The sequence below is a fragment of the Artibeus jamaicensis genome, unplaced genomic scaffold (assembly GCF_021234435.1).
Source record: "Artibeus jamaicensis isolate MK-2021 breed Jamaican fruit bat unplaced genomic scaffold, CSHL_Jam_final contig_391, whole genome shotgun sequence".
NCBI lineage: Eukaryota > Metazoa > Chordata > Mammalia > Chiroptera > Phyllostomidae > Artibeus > Artibeus jamaicensis.
Window position 1 is genome coordinate 7,726,214 of NW_026521814.1, and position 18,214 is coordinate 7,744,427.

An 18,214-nucleotide genomic window follows, 5' to 3' on the forward strand; every position below is an offset into this window, starting at 1 on the left:
GGGGGGTAGGGTGGAGGGGAATGAAGGGGGGGAATAGAACAACTGCAACAGCATAATCAATAAAAAAATAAATTTAAAAAAATTTTTAAAAAATATTTCCAAATACAGATAACACCTCCTAAGTAAAAGAATTAAATCTTAAATCCCCATCTTTCTGCATCCATCAAGCTTGTATTAAAAATGCAGGAACTAGTATAAAGGACACAGGGACAACAACTAAGGAGGGTAGAAATGGGAGGGAGGTGGGGAGCACTGGGGGGGTGGGCTGGGATGGGAGTAAAAAACAGAAAACTGTACTTGAATGATAATTAAATAAATTTTTAAAAATGCCTTCATAATAAATCTTCATATCAAACAAAAAAAAAATATTGAAGGCTTCCTCTCCACATAGAAACTCCCAAATCTACTTTTTCCCACATCAGACAGGTAATGTGTCAGAGCTGTAAAAGGGCTAGAGGGAGGCACATCTCACACAATAACGTGAACACCCAGTCATCGCATTTACAAACTATAAAAGGATCTCCCAAATCAATTTTCTGAATTACCATCTAATCAAGAGTTTGAATTTTATTCTCCCACTAGAGCTGAATATTCCCCCAGCCATCCTTCAGTTGTCATCATTATTGTGTCTCTCCGTGACTCCATCTTCACGGGCAATGCCTTACCTGGTGCGCAGATGTGGCTGCAGCCCCCGTTAAACTGGTCGCAAGGGTTGCTGCACTGCTGCGGGTGGTCCCTCACGACAACGCGGATGCTCATTAGCCGGGATGGAAAACTCGTGGTCATGGCCATCTGACCTGACCCATCATATTTGTTGGCTCGGTAAATTTTTTTTGTGAACCACTCAGTCCAGTAAATATACTGGCCATTCATGGTCAAGCCAAAAGGACGAAAGATTGTGCTGACGATGACCTCACGCTCCGTGCCCCTTAGAGTGCTGCGTTCAATTCTGCGCCTAAAACAAAGTTTAAAACAATGCTGGAATCCAGAAAGAATAAGTTCTGCAATGAGCAGCACAATGCCTGGGTCTAACCATTGCTTTACCCAAGCCCTCCAGTTTCTTTTCAAGGGGAGTATGTGCCAGCAAGACGTGTTTCTGCTGGTAATGAGAGGACCCAATTTGCTTATCAGACAATGGCCCATACAAATCATTCATTTCCAAATATTAATATAACCTACAAATAATCCTATAAAAAGGACCGGGCCTATATAAGTAACATGAGACTATTATGGAAAATTACAATAAAATGTTAATTATAGTTCCCTTCCAACTCCCTTAATGAATTTTTCAATTTGTCATTTACCTTGAGGTATTTTGTTTTAAATGAGAAAAATGAAGAAAAGATCAAGTTGGTAGATAGTCAGTGTTACAGACCCCAAAACATGAAATAATCAAGAAAAAATAAGATTCCTGACATGTAGATACCAGCCATAATAAACAAAATTATCTCATCTCTTCAATTAATCCATTAGGATGATGAAAATGTGAGTAATTTCAGGGGTACTTGGAGAAGTTACATATAAACTTAGAGTTGACAAAAATATCTAAGAAAAACATTATGAAAATGTCTGAGAAAAAGCTGCTTCAAGAAGGATCTATTTGAAAAGATAACCAAAGTCAAGACTAAAGGAAACATTTTTGTAAGACACTAAACACTAAAGCCCAGAGAACACTTAATATCAGTGTATATTTAAAAGTCATTCATATTTTATGGTAGTTACATGGGTCCTGTAGATCAGGGGTCCCCAGTCCCCGGGCAGTAGACTGGTACCTGTCTCTGGCCTGTTAGCAACCAGGCAGCAGAGCAGGAGGCGAGCCGTGGGTGAGTGAGCTCCACCTCCTGTTCCCCCATCCTTGCCCCCTGTGGAAAAATTGCCTCCCTTGAAGAAATCCCTGGTACCAAAAAGGTTGGGGGCACCACTGCTGCAGATTATAGATAGATTTGGTGACTACATTTGTATTTATAGCTGAAATTTAATTCATCTCGTAATGCATCTTTAGATGCCTTTTAGTTCATAATTATTCAATCTCATAACATACATCAACTTTCACAGGTACATCCACCAAGCTAGGATATAGTTCCTAAACCTGTGACACTAAATTTTATCTATTTGGCATTTCATATGTTTATTCCAGTATGCAAATCTCTCTCCTTCATAAATGGAAAGATCTCTTCTTATCTGCACCCACATGACTGACCAAAGACACATACAAACTAGCATCTGCCCAGTAGAGAAGGTCTTCCTCGTGGTCCACAGTGAGCCCAGAGGGCCAGACCAGGCTGCTGTTCACAATGGGTTCCTGGAAGTTTCCTCCTACTGTGGCTCTCTCGATTTTGGCATTGGTACCCCAGGAACTCCAGTAGATGTACCTAGTCATTCAAGAGGAATCATAATTAATTCATCACAAGGAACCTCATCATCTTTCCCTAAAAAAGAATGACTCCCACCCATACAACGTGCCCAAATGGGATTTACTGAGTCAGAGCATTGACTCCCTAGTATGCTATTAACATTTCTAACATCAACGTGAGTTCCTCACTCACACTCTCTCACCTTTGAATCAATAGTACAGTGTTACAAGTCCATAAAGTGTTGGCCCTCTATGAACATGAAATAACTTCAGGCCCCTCTCCCTTCAGCAATAAGTAAATGTCAATATAACCAAGAAGATGATGGCATACCCTCCACAAGGATCTAAGACAACTGCTCTTGGCTTTGTAACGTGGGCTATCACAGCACGCTTAGACCCATCCTCAGCCATGGAGTTAATTGTCTCGTTGGTGTAGTCACTGTAATAAATTCTTCTATTGATCCAGTCAAAAGCAATGCCATCAGTAGTCCCTATGTCTGGACATAACCAACAAACACACACACATGTTAGAGTCTCATATGCATTTTAGAATCACCTGGCCATCCACGCATTGATCCCACTGTGTCCAAAGTAAGCCATCCCTGGAGTGCACTTACCTGAAACAATGACAGTGGGAGAACTGATCCTTGTATCCAGGTTGACATAGGAAATCTGGCCCCGTCTAGGTTCTACATTGTGTGTGAAGTAAATTCGGTTATTTATGTTGTCATAGTCCAAGGCCATGACGTGTCCTCCCACATTTATTGCTTGGAAAGGTAGGCTATGGTCTTCAGGATCCAAGTGCAGGCTTCCCAAGGAGTTCTCCAGGGCAAAGATGAGGTAATTTTGTTTTGTAATGGTACAGCTCTTGCCATCATGGTCCAGAGTCCCAAAAACACAGCTACAGTTTGGAGCGAGCAAACCAGGCAGAGCAAAGCAGAGATGGGAGCACCCACCATTGTTTTCCAAGCAAGGGTTGTTGTTGACCTCAGCTGGTGACCGGGGCTGGACACTCTGGTCAAAGACAGTCACGTCTCTTAGCCAATTGATATTGTCCCTGATCACTGCTGGCGATTCTGTGTTATCTGGTTCCTTGCTAGCTTGGAAAATTTTTTTTAGATTTCTGTCTACCCATATGATAGAATTTCCAAAAACAGTGATGGCATAAGGGGTTGGGTAGCGACTGCCGTAACGAATCACTTTCCATTCCCTTCCTTCAATATCAATCCTTGAAATGACATCTAAAGTATCATCAACCCAATAAACATAGCCATTTCTGTGGTCCACAGCCAAGCCCCGTGGTGTGACGATCCCCTCAGACACAAGCACAGTCCGATTGGTGCAGTCAAGAAAAGCACGTTCAATCTTCGGGTTTTGCCCATAGTCAGCCCAGAAGAGGTATCTGTCCTTGGGGTCTACAACAATATCCCTGGGCATGTCCACTCTGACTCTAAGGAGAACACGACGATAGGTGGTATTGATCCGCAGAACTTCTATCAGTGTTTCAGACTCAAAAGCATTGATGAAATAAAGATTGTCTGCAAGAAAAAATGAAAGAGCATGCTCATAAATGGAAAAGCAAGATGAAAAGAGAATCTTCAGAATAAAATGTGTAAGGTTGAGGTTTGGCTCAGTATATATTTTCTTTTCCAAGATAATGAATGCCTGTTTAGACTTAGGAAAATAAATATTTACTCAGGACCTAAAGAGATTGCTTCTTCAAATTTAAACAGAACGTGCCTATCTTCAGCTTCTCAACCACATTAGAATTCAGCACATGTCAGAACCCAGTTTTAACGCAAAGGGTTTTTTTCCAAGGATGTCCTTCCTTTTCTACCTGAATGTTGAACACTTGCATTTTCAAAGACTCTAAATAAGCATCATCATGGAATGACTTCTACTCCAACACGAAGAGAAGGAGCAAAGAGGGGCCAGGATCTCGGGGCATTGATCAATGTCATCAATCCTCTTTGTGCTAACACTAACATGAGGTCTTGTCCTAGTCTTCCTAACCAGTATAGATGTGATCATTCCACAAACCTTCTAAAGCTACCAGAACAAAACCGTGTTTCCTTTGAGCATTATTAAACAATGCAAGGGGGGAAAAGACCATGTTGTGAAGGCAGTATAACGAAGAGCAATCCCACATTGATTCCATGTAGTTGAAAGTCTGATGTTAAACTATCTACCAAAACACACCTACTTTGTTCCTGTATCTGACTCAAACCTGCTCTAGAGAAATCAAGCCAGTATGCAATGTTACTAATCTATCCTTTTCATTATCTATTTCTAATTGGATTATAAGCGTATTCCATCCTTTAATCCAGGGTTGGTAAACTTTTTCTAAAAAGGCTTGTATATTGTAAATATTTTGGGCTTTACAGAGCATGAGGTTTCTTTCACAAGTATTCATCTCTGCCACTGTAACATAAAGCAGCTGTAGACAGTACATAAACAAGTGGGGGCATAGCTGCGTTCCAGTGAAACTCGACTTAAATGCAATAGGCGGTGTGCTGCCTTTGGCCCACAGGACACAGACTACTGACCCTGCTTTAACTACCCTCAGTAATAACATAGTAAATTCATAATCAGGAATGAGATTTAGGAACACAATTAAAGTCTTATCTAACCACAATACCATATTTACTATTTGCAATAAACTCTTATCATATTACCTGGGTTTTTCTAATGCATTTTAATATTTCTATGTAATGTCTACTCACCAAGCTGGATAACACTCAGTGATACCTATTTTATAGAACAGTATTATATTCTAAAAATTATAATGCATTTGATTCTCAGTGTATCATTAAAAATGAGCGGGATTTCAAAATTAAGTACATGAACCAATACAACTAAGTTAATGTAATATTGAGTCAGGCATTTTAATAGAACTACAATAGAGGAAGTACTTCATTAAAAGGGCTTTATAAATTAACAAGAGGAAGCAAGTAAGAGTTGGGCAATTAAAATTTGGGGGCTTTAAAATAAACACTTGCCATTTCATGGTTTACATTATATTTTAAGATCAGAAATACAATGCTAGACTAAATTTTCTAGCACAAAATAAGATGATAGCGATACAAACACACCAAAGAACTAATGACATCATTATGCAGCTTCCCTACCTGCTACCCAGTCCACTGCAATACCCCGCACTCCATTTTCTCCGATCCCATGTGTGACGATGTTTGTAAAACCAGACCCATCTGGTTTGATTCTACGGATTGCATTATAAGATTTATCAGTGATACTAAAATCACACCAATAAATAAAGCCAGAAGAAACATCGACATCCACATGCAGTGCATTTCGTCCTGGAATGTTTAAGAAAAGATCGTTAAACAAGGCGCTAACTGGAACTAGAATTTTTAAGTGTCTGCCCTCCTTTTCAACCCGTGCTCTGACTAGGCCCCGTCGCAAAATAAAAGTATTTGTTTCCTGGTTGCAGAGAGTGCACCTACCACCCAGATCTTGGTTTCCTGCCTTTCCCACAATAAGAAGCACTGGCTCAGCTGGGAAGGGTAGGGGGAGAATGGGGAAAATGGTGCAGGGACTAAGAAGCATAATTGGTAGCTACAAATAGACAGGGGGAAGTTAAGAGTAGTATTGGAAATGAAGAAGTCAAAGAACTTATACGTATGACCCACGGACACGAACTAAGGAGGTGATTGCTGGAGGGAAGAGGGGTGCTGGGTGGAGGGAGGCAAAGGGTAAAAAATTGGGATGACTATAATAGTATAATCAATAAAATATATATTTTTTGAAGTTGGGTGGAAAAAATTATGAATTTTACAATATCTTTACATGATGGTAATTTAGATGCACACCATTTTAGATATAAGAAAACAACACTATGTCATGAGTACATGTGAACATGGTCATCAAGCAGGAGCACGTGTGGTGCCAGAACACTGACACCTCTCACTATACGCTTTTCTGTCTTTTCTGACCATTTCTCCCAACCCTTCCTCCCATTCATCCTTTTTAATACCCTTCCTGCCTTTTATCTCTATCATTAGCCTGTGGCACACTCTTTCTGATGCTACTAAAAACTTAGTTCCTGTTGTGATCATATATATGATCACAACATCTAGATGCACAGCATCTCTTGGTGCTTCTAGAAAGCAAGTGATCATTTTATACATTTATAACATGTAAGCCTAAAGTGCTGCAAAAATATAGTTATTAAGGAGACTCTAATAATGCCAGTTCATTTATTTTAACTCATCAAGTATATATTAATAAATCAGATTGGGGACTATTTCATTACTATCCTAAATAGTAATAGACTCTCTACCCTAAAATTTGCATTTCAGAAATAGGGAACAGTTCTTCTGACCACCAACTCTCAATATTTCTTGGGATCTCATTCGATGTTGCTGTAGGCCGGTCCTCCTCACTGTGGTCTGTAGACCAGCAACAGCAGCATGCCCTGGGAACTTGTTAGGAATGCCAATTGTCTAGCCCCACCCCAGACTACTAAATCAGAAAAGCTGCAGATAGGACCCAGATCTGTGTTTTAAAAGCGCTCCAATTCTGATGCACGCTAAAGTCTGAGAACCACTTGAGGCTGAATCAGTTCATTTAAAGAGAAAGACAAGCTTCAGTATGTGCTGAATTCAAATGCTTTCCAGCACCAAGGACTGCAACTTGGCACCAGATGGAGTCAAATATTACTTAGAGTGGAGTGGCGTACCTTGGCCTGCCACTGGCACCATGGCTTCTGAATGATCCGACAATTCCAGGCTAAAGCCTCTGATTGCAGACAGCATCGAAACCACAATGAAAGAGCTATATGGAGAGCAGGTCTGATGATCCGGATTGAGCTTAAATCCAGTGGCACAGGCGCATGAGAACAGTCCTCCTGGTACAGGCAGGCAAATCTGCTGACAGGCATTCACGTTGTTGCTGCAGCCATTTGAAGATTCGGCAGAGGCTAAATGAAATCAAAATCAGTTTGTAACTTTTGACCCTACCCTGCCTTCCCATCTCAAACTTTTAAAACTGGGTCTGCAAATAATCATTATAAAATTAATAACAAAATACAGTATCTGAGTTAACAACCTAAAAACAATACTTGAAAGACTAAAGCTTATATAACTAACATCTAAAGGTATGAAAACAGAACCACAGCTATTGTATAATAGAGAATGGAGCACCAATTGTATTTCTGCCACAAATCATGTAAGAATTAGGGAAGTAAGTATACAAATTCTATTTTTTTTTTTGCCCTCTTGGCCTATGTACTGGCATTTAAAAGTACATCAGTTTAAAGACATAATCAACAATATGATAGGCATTTGTTATAAAATATATTAAATAAGAGTATTTAAAACTTTTCTATTCACATGCAATAGAAACAAATACCAGTGACAGTTGAGGTTATAGAGCAGCAAACAAATTGTTTGATAATCTTTGATTAGAGAGTAAAAGCTATAAACTAGGTCAGAACTATAAAAATAATCTCTAGATCATGATGCTAATTTAAAGGGGGCAAAACAATAAGATTATTTCTGAAAATAAAATAGGCAGCAGCTAATAATATTCCCTTTAAGATTAAAAATTCTATCCTGATACATTCTCCCAGCAGTCATCCAGTTAATATTTATGGAGCAAGGTGCCAGAACCTTTGTAGTTACTGGGTAGAGAGAGAGAAACAAGACTGACAAAATTAGTGTCCTTATGGAGGTTCCATTCCAGCTAATTAGAAAATCCAGGCAACAGACCACTGGGTATGTCAGAGAGTGCTGTGAAGCAGAGCAAAGTGAAGCATTTAAGGTGAAGAGAGAAGATGGGAATAAACTTGGTCCAAAGTCAATCTGGCCTTTCAGATGCCAGATCAGTCTCAGACACTTAGCTATACTGAAGACATGGTCATCATTTTTAAAACACTTTGAGTCATTTCCATTTGCATGCATATGTATGTACATAGGTCTGTGTGAGAGCATGTGTTTCTAAGTGTGTAGATGTGAATACACATTGTACATCCATGATAGTGTATGTTTCAGTGACAAATACTTACTGTGTTTATGGTAAACTCGGAGTCCCCTTAGATTTGGAGTATTATCTCGCAAGACTACTTTGTTGGCCCCAGTGGCCTTGTCAACTCTTTCAATGACCTCATAATGCTCATCAGTATAATAGAGGAAGGAGCCGTAGACAGCAATTCCCCAGGGGTGGGAAAGATAGTTTACCAGGACCATTCGATTTGTGCCATCCACGTTTCCTCTTTCAATCTAAAAGATCAGAATTTTGTTATTGGCTGGTTCATAGTGAAATGAGAGAAACATTTAAAACTATAGACCTGACATTTACACAGCCCTCCATCCTTCACAGAGATTTTCCATATCTATTTTCTGATTGGATAATCAGAACTACACTGAGCAGTAGGTCAGGCAATGTCATAGCATCCATTTCATTGATAATGAAGCTGGAGTTCAGGTAAGTCAATCAACCTGCTCAGGTGGCATGGTGAAGAGATGGGGACTAATCCTATTTCATTTCTGCATGTGATATTCTAGTCAAAGATACACAATTAATGTCTCCTTAAATATGTCCAACTGTGGACCCTTACACCGCAGTTGACTGACCCTGCCTTTAACATCATCAATAGTTTCTGCAGTGGGATCGGAAACACTCTCCGTACAATCACAGAAGACAGCAAGACTGGTGGGGCAAAGGGCAGCGAGCGCTGTTAGAGCAGGACAGGCCACAAGCCTTAGCCAAAAGGACTTGGTGAACTTGAAAGGAGCACACAAGAATGAAGCTCCTACTGGGGTGTGGCAAGTGGCCTGCTTCTGGAAGAAAAACGAATGTAGATGGCTGGTCTGGTTTCATTCCATAAATTCTTCTCAAGTGCCTCCTCTGTGCCAGGATCTGAGCTGAGCACTGGCGAGAGAGACAAATGGGGTCTGGCCTCTGCCTCAATGGGCCAGGGAACCCAGCAGCTGTAAGCACAGGCTGTGCCTTAGGAACGGACAGGAGTTCCAGAAGATAAGGTTGGAGGGCAGCTGCTGAGGGAGTTATCTAAAGCAGATTACAGCTGACTGAAATGTGTGGAGCTACTCCTCTAGGCCAGGGTTCAAGAATAAGTAGTGTTCAAACCTATAGGTTGTGGGTTTTATGAAGACAACATGTCTCCATCACGAAAGCAGGTCTAGTAATCAGGGCCATGGTCTAGTCAAGGCTAGAGAGAGACAGAAGGTTGTCTGTCAAGTGGTTTAGAAGGGTGGAGGTAGCAGAAAAGGGCTGGACCTGAGAAACGAGGACAAGGATTTTGTGATGATTAAGTAAGGACATGGTGGTTATCAGAGCCAAGAAGAAATAGGAGGCTTCTAGCCTAGGAGAAAAGATGGAAAGTTACATCTCTAACAAACTCACAGACCCAGGAGGGCAAGCAGTAGAAAGAGGAAGGGAGGGAGATGGTGAATACTGAGTGGGTCATGCTGAGTTATATGCAGAAATCACAGCATGTGACAAGAGCTTTCTCATCACCGCACACATCCCAGACAACTGGGAACAATCTGGATGGGCCACGCAGGCTCAGCAATGAAGACCAACAGACTGAAAGGGTGCTCATACCACTCCCCTGCTGGTGACCGCCCAGTAGAGCTTCTGATCCTCGATATCAAGAGTGAGAAACTCCAGGTGTTCGAGGTCTCCAGTGAAGAGGGTCTTCAGAGATGTGCCATCCATGTTAGCACTCGCAATCTTGGCAGGAACCCCACTGTCAGTTCCCTGGTCAGACCAGTACAGTTTCCTTCGAACAAAAAACACTAAGTCAATGAAACTGAAGGCGGATTAGGGTAAATGGCATTCCTTATTTAAATATTTAAATGATAATGTGTATTCCTTGTCCTCAAGATACACACAATTCAATGGAGAAAGTCTGATTCATCAATATTTTTTAAGTACAATGTTGAGTATTTAACCAGTATCAATGTCTATATATTTCCTAGTTATTATTGGGGTAGAGGTCATTTTAAATGGTATCTAAACCAGCAGGGGATCATCTACCATTGGTGGGTGATCCTTTAGCTCCGACAAGCAGGTGGAAAGCTTGTGACCAAGGAGGAACCCACTACATCAACAATCAATGCCTTTCAAAAAAATCTCATTCTGCCCAGTATACTGGGAAGGACGAAGCTAATGAAAATGTTGTCAGGTACCTGCCTGCTGACCTCCCAGGCCTCTCCTTTAATTATCCAAATTATCATCTCCAACAAGACCAGCTACTTTCTTATTTAATCCGATTTCTTTGATGAAAAATGCAACAAAATAGGAGAAAAACTGAGTGACATTTTTCTGACAATGGAATTCTATTGGCATGCTGACATCAGGATGTAAAACTTTCTGTTTCACAATGAACTAGACTCACTCACCACAGAGAACTGCCAAATCCACAATACATAGATGAAAGTTCTCATCAAAGTATAATATGAAGGGTTGTTTTCCTTTTCCACTGAGGACATAAATTTCAGACTTGAACCCAAGTTTTAATTTCTTTCTATCCCCTCTCCTGCTATAGGCACAACAAACAATTCTCTTACACTCTCTCCTCACAAGTCTTCAAACTCCTTGACTCCAATTATCTTTATTGCATACCTCTTCTGCCACCAATCCAATACACCCATCCCATGAACCTCATCTTCAAGTCCTTCTAACTTCTCAATCTCTGAAATTATCTGCCTCAACAAACCCTCCCATTTCATCCCTGCTCTCATTTTATTTCTCTTGTTGAAGCTTCTTTGCCCTTAAAACTTGCAGAGCTTCCAAGCCTCCAGTCCTTCTATGCCTGGACCTCATGTGCAACCACTTTAACAATATTCTTTATTTATTCTCTTGATCTCCCAGTGTGCCTACCTCCCTAATTACTAACCCTGTATTCGTATCATTAGTTGTTTTCTCCTCCACCATTCCAAGCTACCAAAAGTTTGCTGAACAAAGTCACAGAGCTCTTGTGAACTCTGAGTTGACTAAAAATTTAAGCTACTTAACCTTAGCTGAGAACAATCACCCCAGCTGACCATATCAAGTTCCCCTTCTCAATTCTTTCAAAGTGGTCCCTACTAATCTAGCCCTTAATTTTCAATCAGTGATTCCATCATCTGCTCTTAAAAATATGCTCAAGTTTCCCTATTCTAAAATTTTTTCCTGTTATACTTTGATCTATACACATCTACCTTTTTCTATTTTTTTCAATACCAAACTTTTTAAAAAAGAGTAGTCACACTTCTTCACCTTCCTTTCACTCTTTAACTCTTTTATGCCCTTAATGAAGATCCTCTTTCTGATGTGACCAGTGACTCAATCCTTTATTAGCGATACCCACAGGAATGTCTTTCTGCAGCAACTGATTCAACAACACTGATCATAATTTCTCAAGACTTTCTCTTCACTGAGCATCCAAAACATTATATCCATGAGTGTGTATATATATATATATATATATATATATATATATATAATACCCATGATATATATATCCAGGATAAACATTATATCCATGATATATAGATATAGATATAGATCCATATACATCATTATATATCCATTATATCTATCCTGTTTCCTCCGAAAAATCAATGTCTCCCAATTCAATTGGACTGCTCTTAGTTATCTGAATATTTCCTCCCTCTTTTGCCCCTGCTCTTGATTTTGCTTCCTTCAAAGAATGGATGATATCCTTAGAGCTAGGTCTGCATAGTGAAATTCTATGTATCTTTTAAGATCCAGTCCAAACAGCATCACCTCCCTTAAGCTGAAAATTTCTCTCTACAGCACTCACATCCCAATTTCTATCTCCTTATATGGCTCTTAATCATACACACACCTGGGTTATTGGTATTTACGCATGGGACTTATCAAATATATTAACCTATAAATTCTTGAGGTTATAAAAATTACAGATTATGCTTTTAATAATCTTTGTATCAACCCATATACCCCTAACCTTGGCAGAGAATGCTTTCACTTGCCAAAATCAATGTCTTCCTCTTCTTTTTTGGTAAAAAACAGGTCTACACGTCCTGGCTTCCTTGTAATTAGTTAGCTGTAGCCATGTGACTGAATTCCAGCTTAAGGAAGGTGAGCAGAAGTAGTTTGCACAGCCTCCAGGCCTGGCCTGTAAAAACTACCCAGCACATTCCTAAATGCTCCTCCCTTTACTGTTCAACAGGTGTCAATACCCAGGATGACTTTCAAAGTCTCCTACTGAAGACCCCGCCAGCCTGGGCCTCTGAATGACTGCAGAACAAAGCTTCTCCCACCTTCTGCCCAAACTCCACTGCCCAAATGAAAGACAAATAAACTTCTATTTTCTTTGAGCCATTATACATTCTGGATTTTCTATTAATAGTTTGCAGATTCTCATAGACCATCCAATAATAGCAGAATAAATAAATGTTTGATGAAAGGAAAATGCATAATGCATGAACTTGAGTTTCAAAAGTAGAACTTTAAATCTAAGGCAGTCCTTCTAGAAAAAATAACTGAAAATTAGGACAAGCCAGCAATCATGGAATAAAATTTCTGCTTTTAGTGCCCTTTAAGAATTGAGATTGATTTGTGCATCGCCCGTACTTGCAGCAGAGAGCTGATACTTCCTCCCTCCCACACCTGAGCACCTGCTGACCCTCAAACAGAAAGTCAAAATGGACTTGGTGCAAGATAACTGTTCTCTTAAAAAGTCAATGCTCACACTTTATAATTCATTATTCTAGTTTATAATACAGTTTAAAATAACTAATGAAACAGACCAGAGGACTCTAGTCTACGTCATGAATTTCGTTTTCTCCTCTTCTCCCTGCCCTTGGCCTCTTCCACTCCAGTCCTGACCAGTCTTTTCTAAAATACAGATTTGGTTCCATCACTCTCTTTTCCTCCAAATTCCCTGCTGGCTTTGTATTTCTCTAAAGAATCACGTGCAAGTCTTCAGCATGACATTAAAGCTTCCCCGTGATATGTTCCCAAATGACCTTCCTTATCTGCTGTATCTCCCATCTGGCCAACTGACCCCTACACCAAGCCTGTGGTTCCAGCTCTCTGCACCTTCGGGGCTCGGCTGGCCTCACATTCCACTGCCCAGTGGCAACCCATCCTCCACCTATCAGAAGCTTTTTCATCTTTCAGGGTCTATATAAATGTTATCTACCCCCTTAAAGTTTTCCACATTCACTCAAAGTCAGAATGTGTTGCTCATTCTTACAATTCTATTTTTAAATTCGTAAAATTCTTGCTTGTTTGGAATTAATTTTCAGCCCAATGTTATTAATTTGAAGAGCACAGAACAAAATACACATCATATCCTTCACACTAAACATATCGCAGAGCTATTTCTCTTCCTCACTGAGATCTGTATTTTTCAAATTTGGCATATGAAATCGGAAAAAGTCCTAGGTTTGAAATCTCCTGTTTTCATCAGACCATAACATGTACAAGAATGGTGCTGTATGGAAGACAGGAATCACTGCTTAATACTCACCCATTAACAGGATCAATAGTTATGCCAACTGGAAAACCAACTCCAAGAGCTGTCCCATCATTGGTAATCAGTGTTTTTCTGTATCTGACCTCACCCCGGAGTGTCAAAACCTAGAGCATAAAATCATTTATTAGGGGAAAACAAAGAAGGCTGACGTGAAGAACACAAAACACACAACAAATTCCAAAGCATGACTAGGGCTGAATGGGAGGTTTGGCATGAGGTTCAGATAATCCCTAATTGCATTTCCTGGGTATAAGGAAATCAGCTCAATAGAAAATGAGAGTAAGAGTCCTGACTGGTGTGACTCGGTGGACTGAGTGCCAGCCCACAAACCAAAGGGTCACTGGTTCGATTCCCAGTCAGGGCACATGCCTGGGTTGTGGGCCAGGTCCCCAGTAGGGGGCACTTCAGAGGCAGCCACACGGTGATGTTTCTCTCTTTCTCCCTCTCTTCCCCTCTCTCTAAAAATAAAATAAAATCATTTAAGAAAGAAAGAGAGAGAGAGAAAATGAGATTAAGAAAAGAAAAAAAATCACCTCTCAAATGCCTATTTTCATTTCACCTAAAAGTTCAGGAGAAGAAATGTATATGAATAAAAGATTCAAATAAGGGAACATGCAGAATCACTGCTAGAAAGAAACTACAAAAACCTTCAATTTGCCTCTTTCTTCTCTAATTTCCGTCCTTTTCCAAAACCTCGGGATCTCTTTAGTTCTAAGGAAAGTTCCTTCCTCATTTCGTGGACTGTATCACGCTCTCTCTCACACACAACCATTCTGCCAGCTTCCCTTTCCAGCTACAAAATTGCTCTCAGGGAATGGGGACACAGCTACCCCTAGTGGAACACAATCTCTTAAACATTTCTCTTTTATTTATCCTGAAGTTGGAATTAAATGTGAATTACTCTTATGCTGGAACAGATATTGTATAGGTAAGCTGTAAGTGAACTCTATTCTTGTTTCTTAAGCAACCTAACACTCTCCTGGAAAAGTCACAATTAATATCACCAAAGGAGAAAACCAATAAAAACACTAAAAGGGCAGTTTACCTTTGAATCCTTATTCTTGGAGATCCTTCATAGATATTCTAAATATATTAATGATTTGAGGGAAATCGGGGCACTGCATTCACTGGCCACCTTGGTATCATGAAGCACTTTTACTTATTGAGCCATTAACCCCATTTTACAGATAAGGAAAGAGAGGTTCAGAGAAGTTAAGTAATTTTTCCAAAGTCAAATAGCCTTTGAGTAGAAGAAATATGAGGCTCTCCCCAGTAACAAGATGAATCTTTATATCTCAGAGTCTTGAATAAAGTGTTTTTCTCTAACTTGTCCGCCTCTTTCCTACTTCTTCACTTGACAGAAACAAATATTGGTCATCCTTCAAGGCTCAGCTCACCAATAACTACTTGTAAAAAGCCTGCCATTCTTTCTCCCACACTTTTACCTCTGCCCCCAACCACATTTTATATTCACTTCTCAGACCGTACTTATTGCACCAGGGCAAATGTTATTTGTTTATGTGTCTAGCTCTCAGATGTGTGAGCTACTTAAAAGCAAGGTCGGTTGGGGGAGAAATGTTTAATTTATCTTTGAATGCCCAGGACTAACCACGGAACTGATCCATAGAAAGCATTTCCTAGTGTTTGTTGAGTGAATGAATGAGCAAACAAACCAGCTCAAAGCCAGGTTTTTGGATGCCAAAGCAAATTATCTTTCCTCAGCACCTCGCTGCATTGGGGCAGTTACAAACTTTAGGTTCAGGTGGGTAAGGCAGCCTTACTGATGCAGACGCATGCACAGGCACACACCCAGCTACCTTTCAACTGGTACCTTTTCATTCTACCTAGCACTGATGGAGAAGACATGTTCTCTGCTTTTGGAGAGCTATCAGTCAAAAAGAGAAGACCCACATTTGCAAAGAAAGAGACCACAAGATGGTATAGGAGCATATTAACTGTCATTGGGAATTAAGGCAGCTTTGCACCGAGTGGACTCTAGGGAGATGTGAGTTCCACACTAAGGATCTTAGACTGCAAATTTTGCCCATGTTTTGATGAGAGGGTGATATTTTCAGCTGACATGATGAACAAATATCTTCTCTCACTGACAAAGTAGGGTTAAATCAAGCTGGATCCCTGGAGTTGTGATTTCTAACAAGGCAAAGTTAGGACACCGCCCAGAAATTAGGCAGTGAAGCTGACTGCTAATGCCAATTCTTAACTTCTAAGGACTTCAAGGGTCTTATTTAAAAGACAAAAGGCTTGAACCGGATGAGCCTCCAAGTGTTTCCTTAATGTTAACAGTTGATGAGTCTACCCAGTTTGGTGTTTTCCGGGGGATTAGCGTTTGTGCATATTGCAAATGTCCCTCTCCTTGTGAGCGGTTACTTGCCAGCCCTTGGGAATGCGGTGAAGCTCGCATGGGACGGTAGGGGTGGAAGACCTCTGTACACTGTAGAGCACTGTCCCACGTGAGCTCCCATCACATCGGCTGTAGATCAGCCACTTGACTGCTGTGCGTCTTCCTCACAGTGGAAGGCACCTGTGTTTAGTGTTTATCTGTCCGTGTGCCCCAAAGTGCTGCGAATTTACTAGCCGGTGCCTAACCCAGAGCAGTGGATTGTCACTCTACATGGCCCTGCTAATTGTCCCTCTCACAAGACCCTCTCTTTGCTTTAGAAATTTCCACTTTCAAAATTATTATGAATTAATAATCCCTTACATGTTTTAACCTTGTCCCAGAATGAAGAAAACCAATACTAGTCAAGTTACTTCTGATTTACTTCATGTGATTTCATACCTGCACCCCATCTAGAATTTCTTCTGGGAATCGGAGTAAAAAAGAACAGTTATCGCAAAGAGGGGAGTATCAAAGGAATTAGAATCAAGTTTCTACTTTCTGTTTCACTGTTTGAAAAACTGTATTGGCGCCATAGAAAGATTTCCATCTTACAACACAGGTGACCTATAAATTAGGTTTAGGACCAAATAGCACTGAAGATTTGATGAGAAAAGATACTGAAAATTCCCTACTATAATCTTTCCTTTATGCTGAATTCCTTATATAATTTTAATTTATCCTTTTACATATTTTTATAAACTATCTTAAATCCTTCAATAGTATTGATAGAAGGATTTAAAATATCTTAAATCCAACTTACTATTGATATTTAGAAGAAAACCAAATAGAGCAGTAAAAACATCTCAGTAATTTATTTTTAAGCTGGTTTTCCTCCTTCGCTTCAGAGATTTGGATAGCTAATACTAATATCTCTGCATTTGCTTCTGCTTAAAAATAATTTTAAAATCCATGAGATCATTTTCTAATAATAGAGTTCCCATGAATCAGAAACCAGTATTTGTAGACCTGGCCAGTGTGGCTTAGTTACTTGGGCGTCATCCTGCAGACCAAGAGGTCACGGGTTCAGTTCCCCATCAGGGCACCTGCCTGGGCTGCAGGTTCCGTCCCCAGCCAACTGATATTTCTCTCTCTCAGCCATGTTTCTCTTCCCCTCTTTATCCCCCCTCCCCTTCTCTCTGGAATCAATAAAAGAAACCAGTGTTATGTACATAGTATCAGGTAATATTATGGTAGCATTCTGGAATCATTACTTCAATTGACTGAGTCCCAGGATTGGTGTAATAAAGGTTTCTTGATATCCAGTCTAAGGCCAGGCTCATAGAAGAGCCCAAACTGGAGAGAGGAACTAACACTGTCCTGTTGGTGCCGTCTGTCTTCACCCTGTGAATTTCACCCTGGAAAGAACAACAAGGAGAAGTGAGCAGTTTCAAGGCCACGGTTTCTCCAGGAAAACACTTCTTTCACTGTGGTGCCCGCCAGCTGCAGTGTTTCCTTAACACTCTTCAGACTTGGAGAAAAGGCAAAAAGGTTCAGAACCATTGGGTGGCCTCACTGTGTACAGTGCTAATGCAGCAACACTTCGAAAACACTGATTTTTAAGTGTGCCACAGGAGTACACAAGGCTTATCATTCAGACTACCTCTGATATTGGCTACACAGATTTATTTCCTAATTACCAAAGGCCAGAGTCATCAAAATAACCCAAGTCACAGGAGGCCAGGAGTATATTTTGCACCGTGGCATCTAGTGTCAAACACAGAATGTCAAACTCTTCCTCATTGCATTCCCTTCGCCCCTTCCCTCCCCTCACAGGTTTCTTTCCTAAAGGGTGACAAAGGGACCCAGTGGGAAACAATTGGAGAAGTGTTCTTTTTATCCTCAGGGTTTGCAAAGGTTCTGAATGAAAGTCCCGACAGTCACATCAAATGCTTTCCTGGGGTTCCCTGAGGGGGAACCCTGGCTTTCAGTCTTGAGTTATGATCATTTTTATGTTAGTCTAAAAGCTCCT

At 40.4% G+C, this 18,214-nt stretch overlaps 1 protein-coding gene and 1 non-coding gene across 2 annotated transcripts in view; both read right to left on the reverse strand.

The window, feature by feature from the left end:
• LRP2 (LDL receptor related protein 2) overlaps positions 1-18,214 on the reverse strand; it is a 191,487-nt gene that overhangs the window by 68,187 nt on the left and 105,086 nt on the right. Inside the window, exons 33-42 of the mRNA XM_053665167.1 lie at positions 17,457-17,600; positions 13,839-13,948; positions 9,938-10,115; positions 8,379-8,592; positions 7,053-7,292; positions 5,482-5,670; positions 2,971-3,891; positions 2,685-2,850; positions 2,214-2,372; positions 666-955 (exon numbers count right to left, since the gene is read on the reverse strand). Coding sequence (XP_053521142.1) covers positions 666-955; positions 2,214-2,372; positions 2,685-2,850; positions 2,971-3,891; positions 5,482-5,670; positions 7,053-7,292; positions 8,379-8,592; positions 9,938-10,115; positions 13,839-13,948; positions 17,457-17,600 — 2,611 coding nt within the window. The remainder of the gene's footprint in view (positions 1-665; positions 956-2,213; positions 2,373-2,684; positions 2,851-2,970; positions 3,892-5,481; positions 5,671-7,052; positions 7,293-8,378; positions 8,593-9,937; positions 10,116-13,838; positions 13,949-17,456; positions 17,601-18,214) is intronic.
• Positions 417-520, reverse strand: LOC119045852 (small nucleolar RNA U13). The gene has a single exon (XR_005081866.2). It is a non-coding gene; the product is annotated as a small nucleolar RNA U13 (small nucleolar RNA).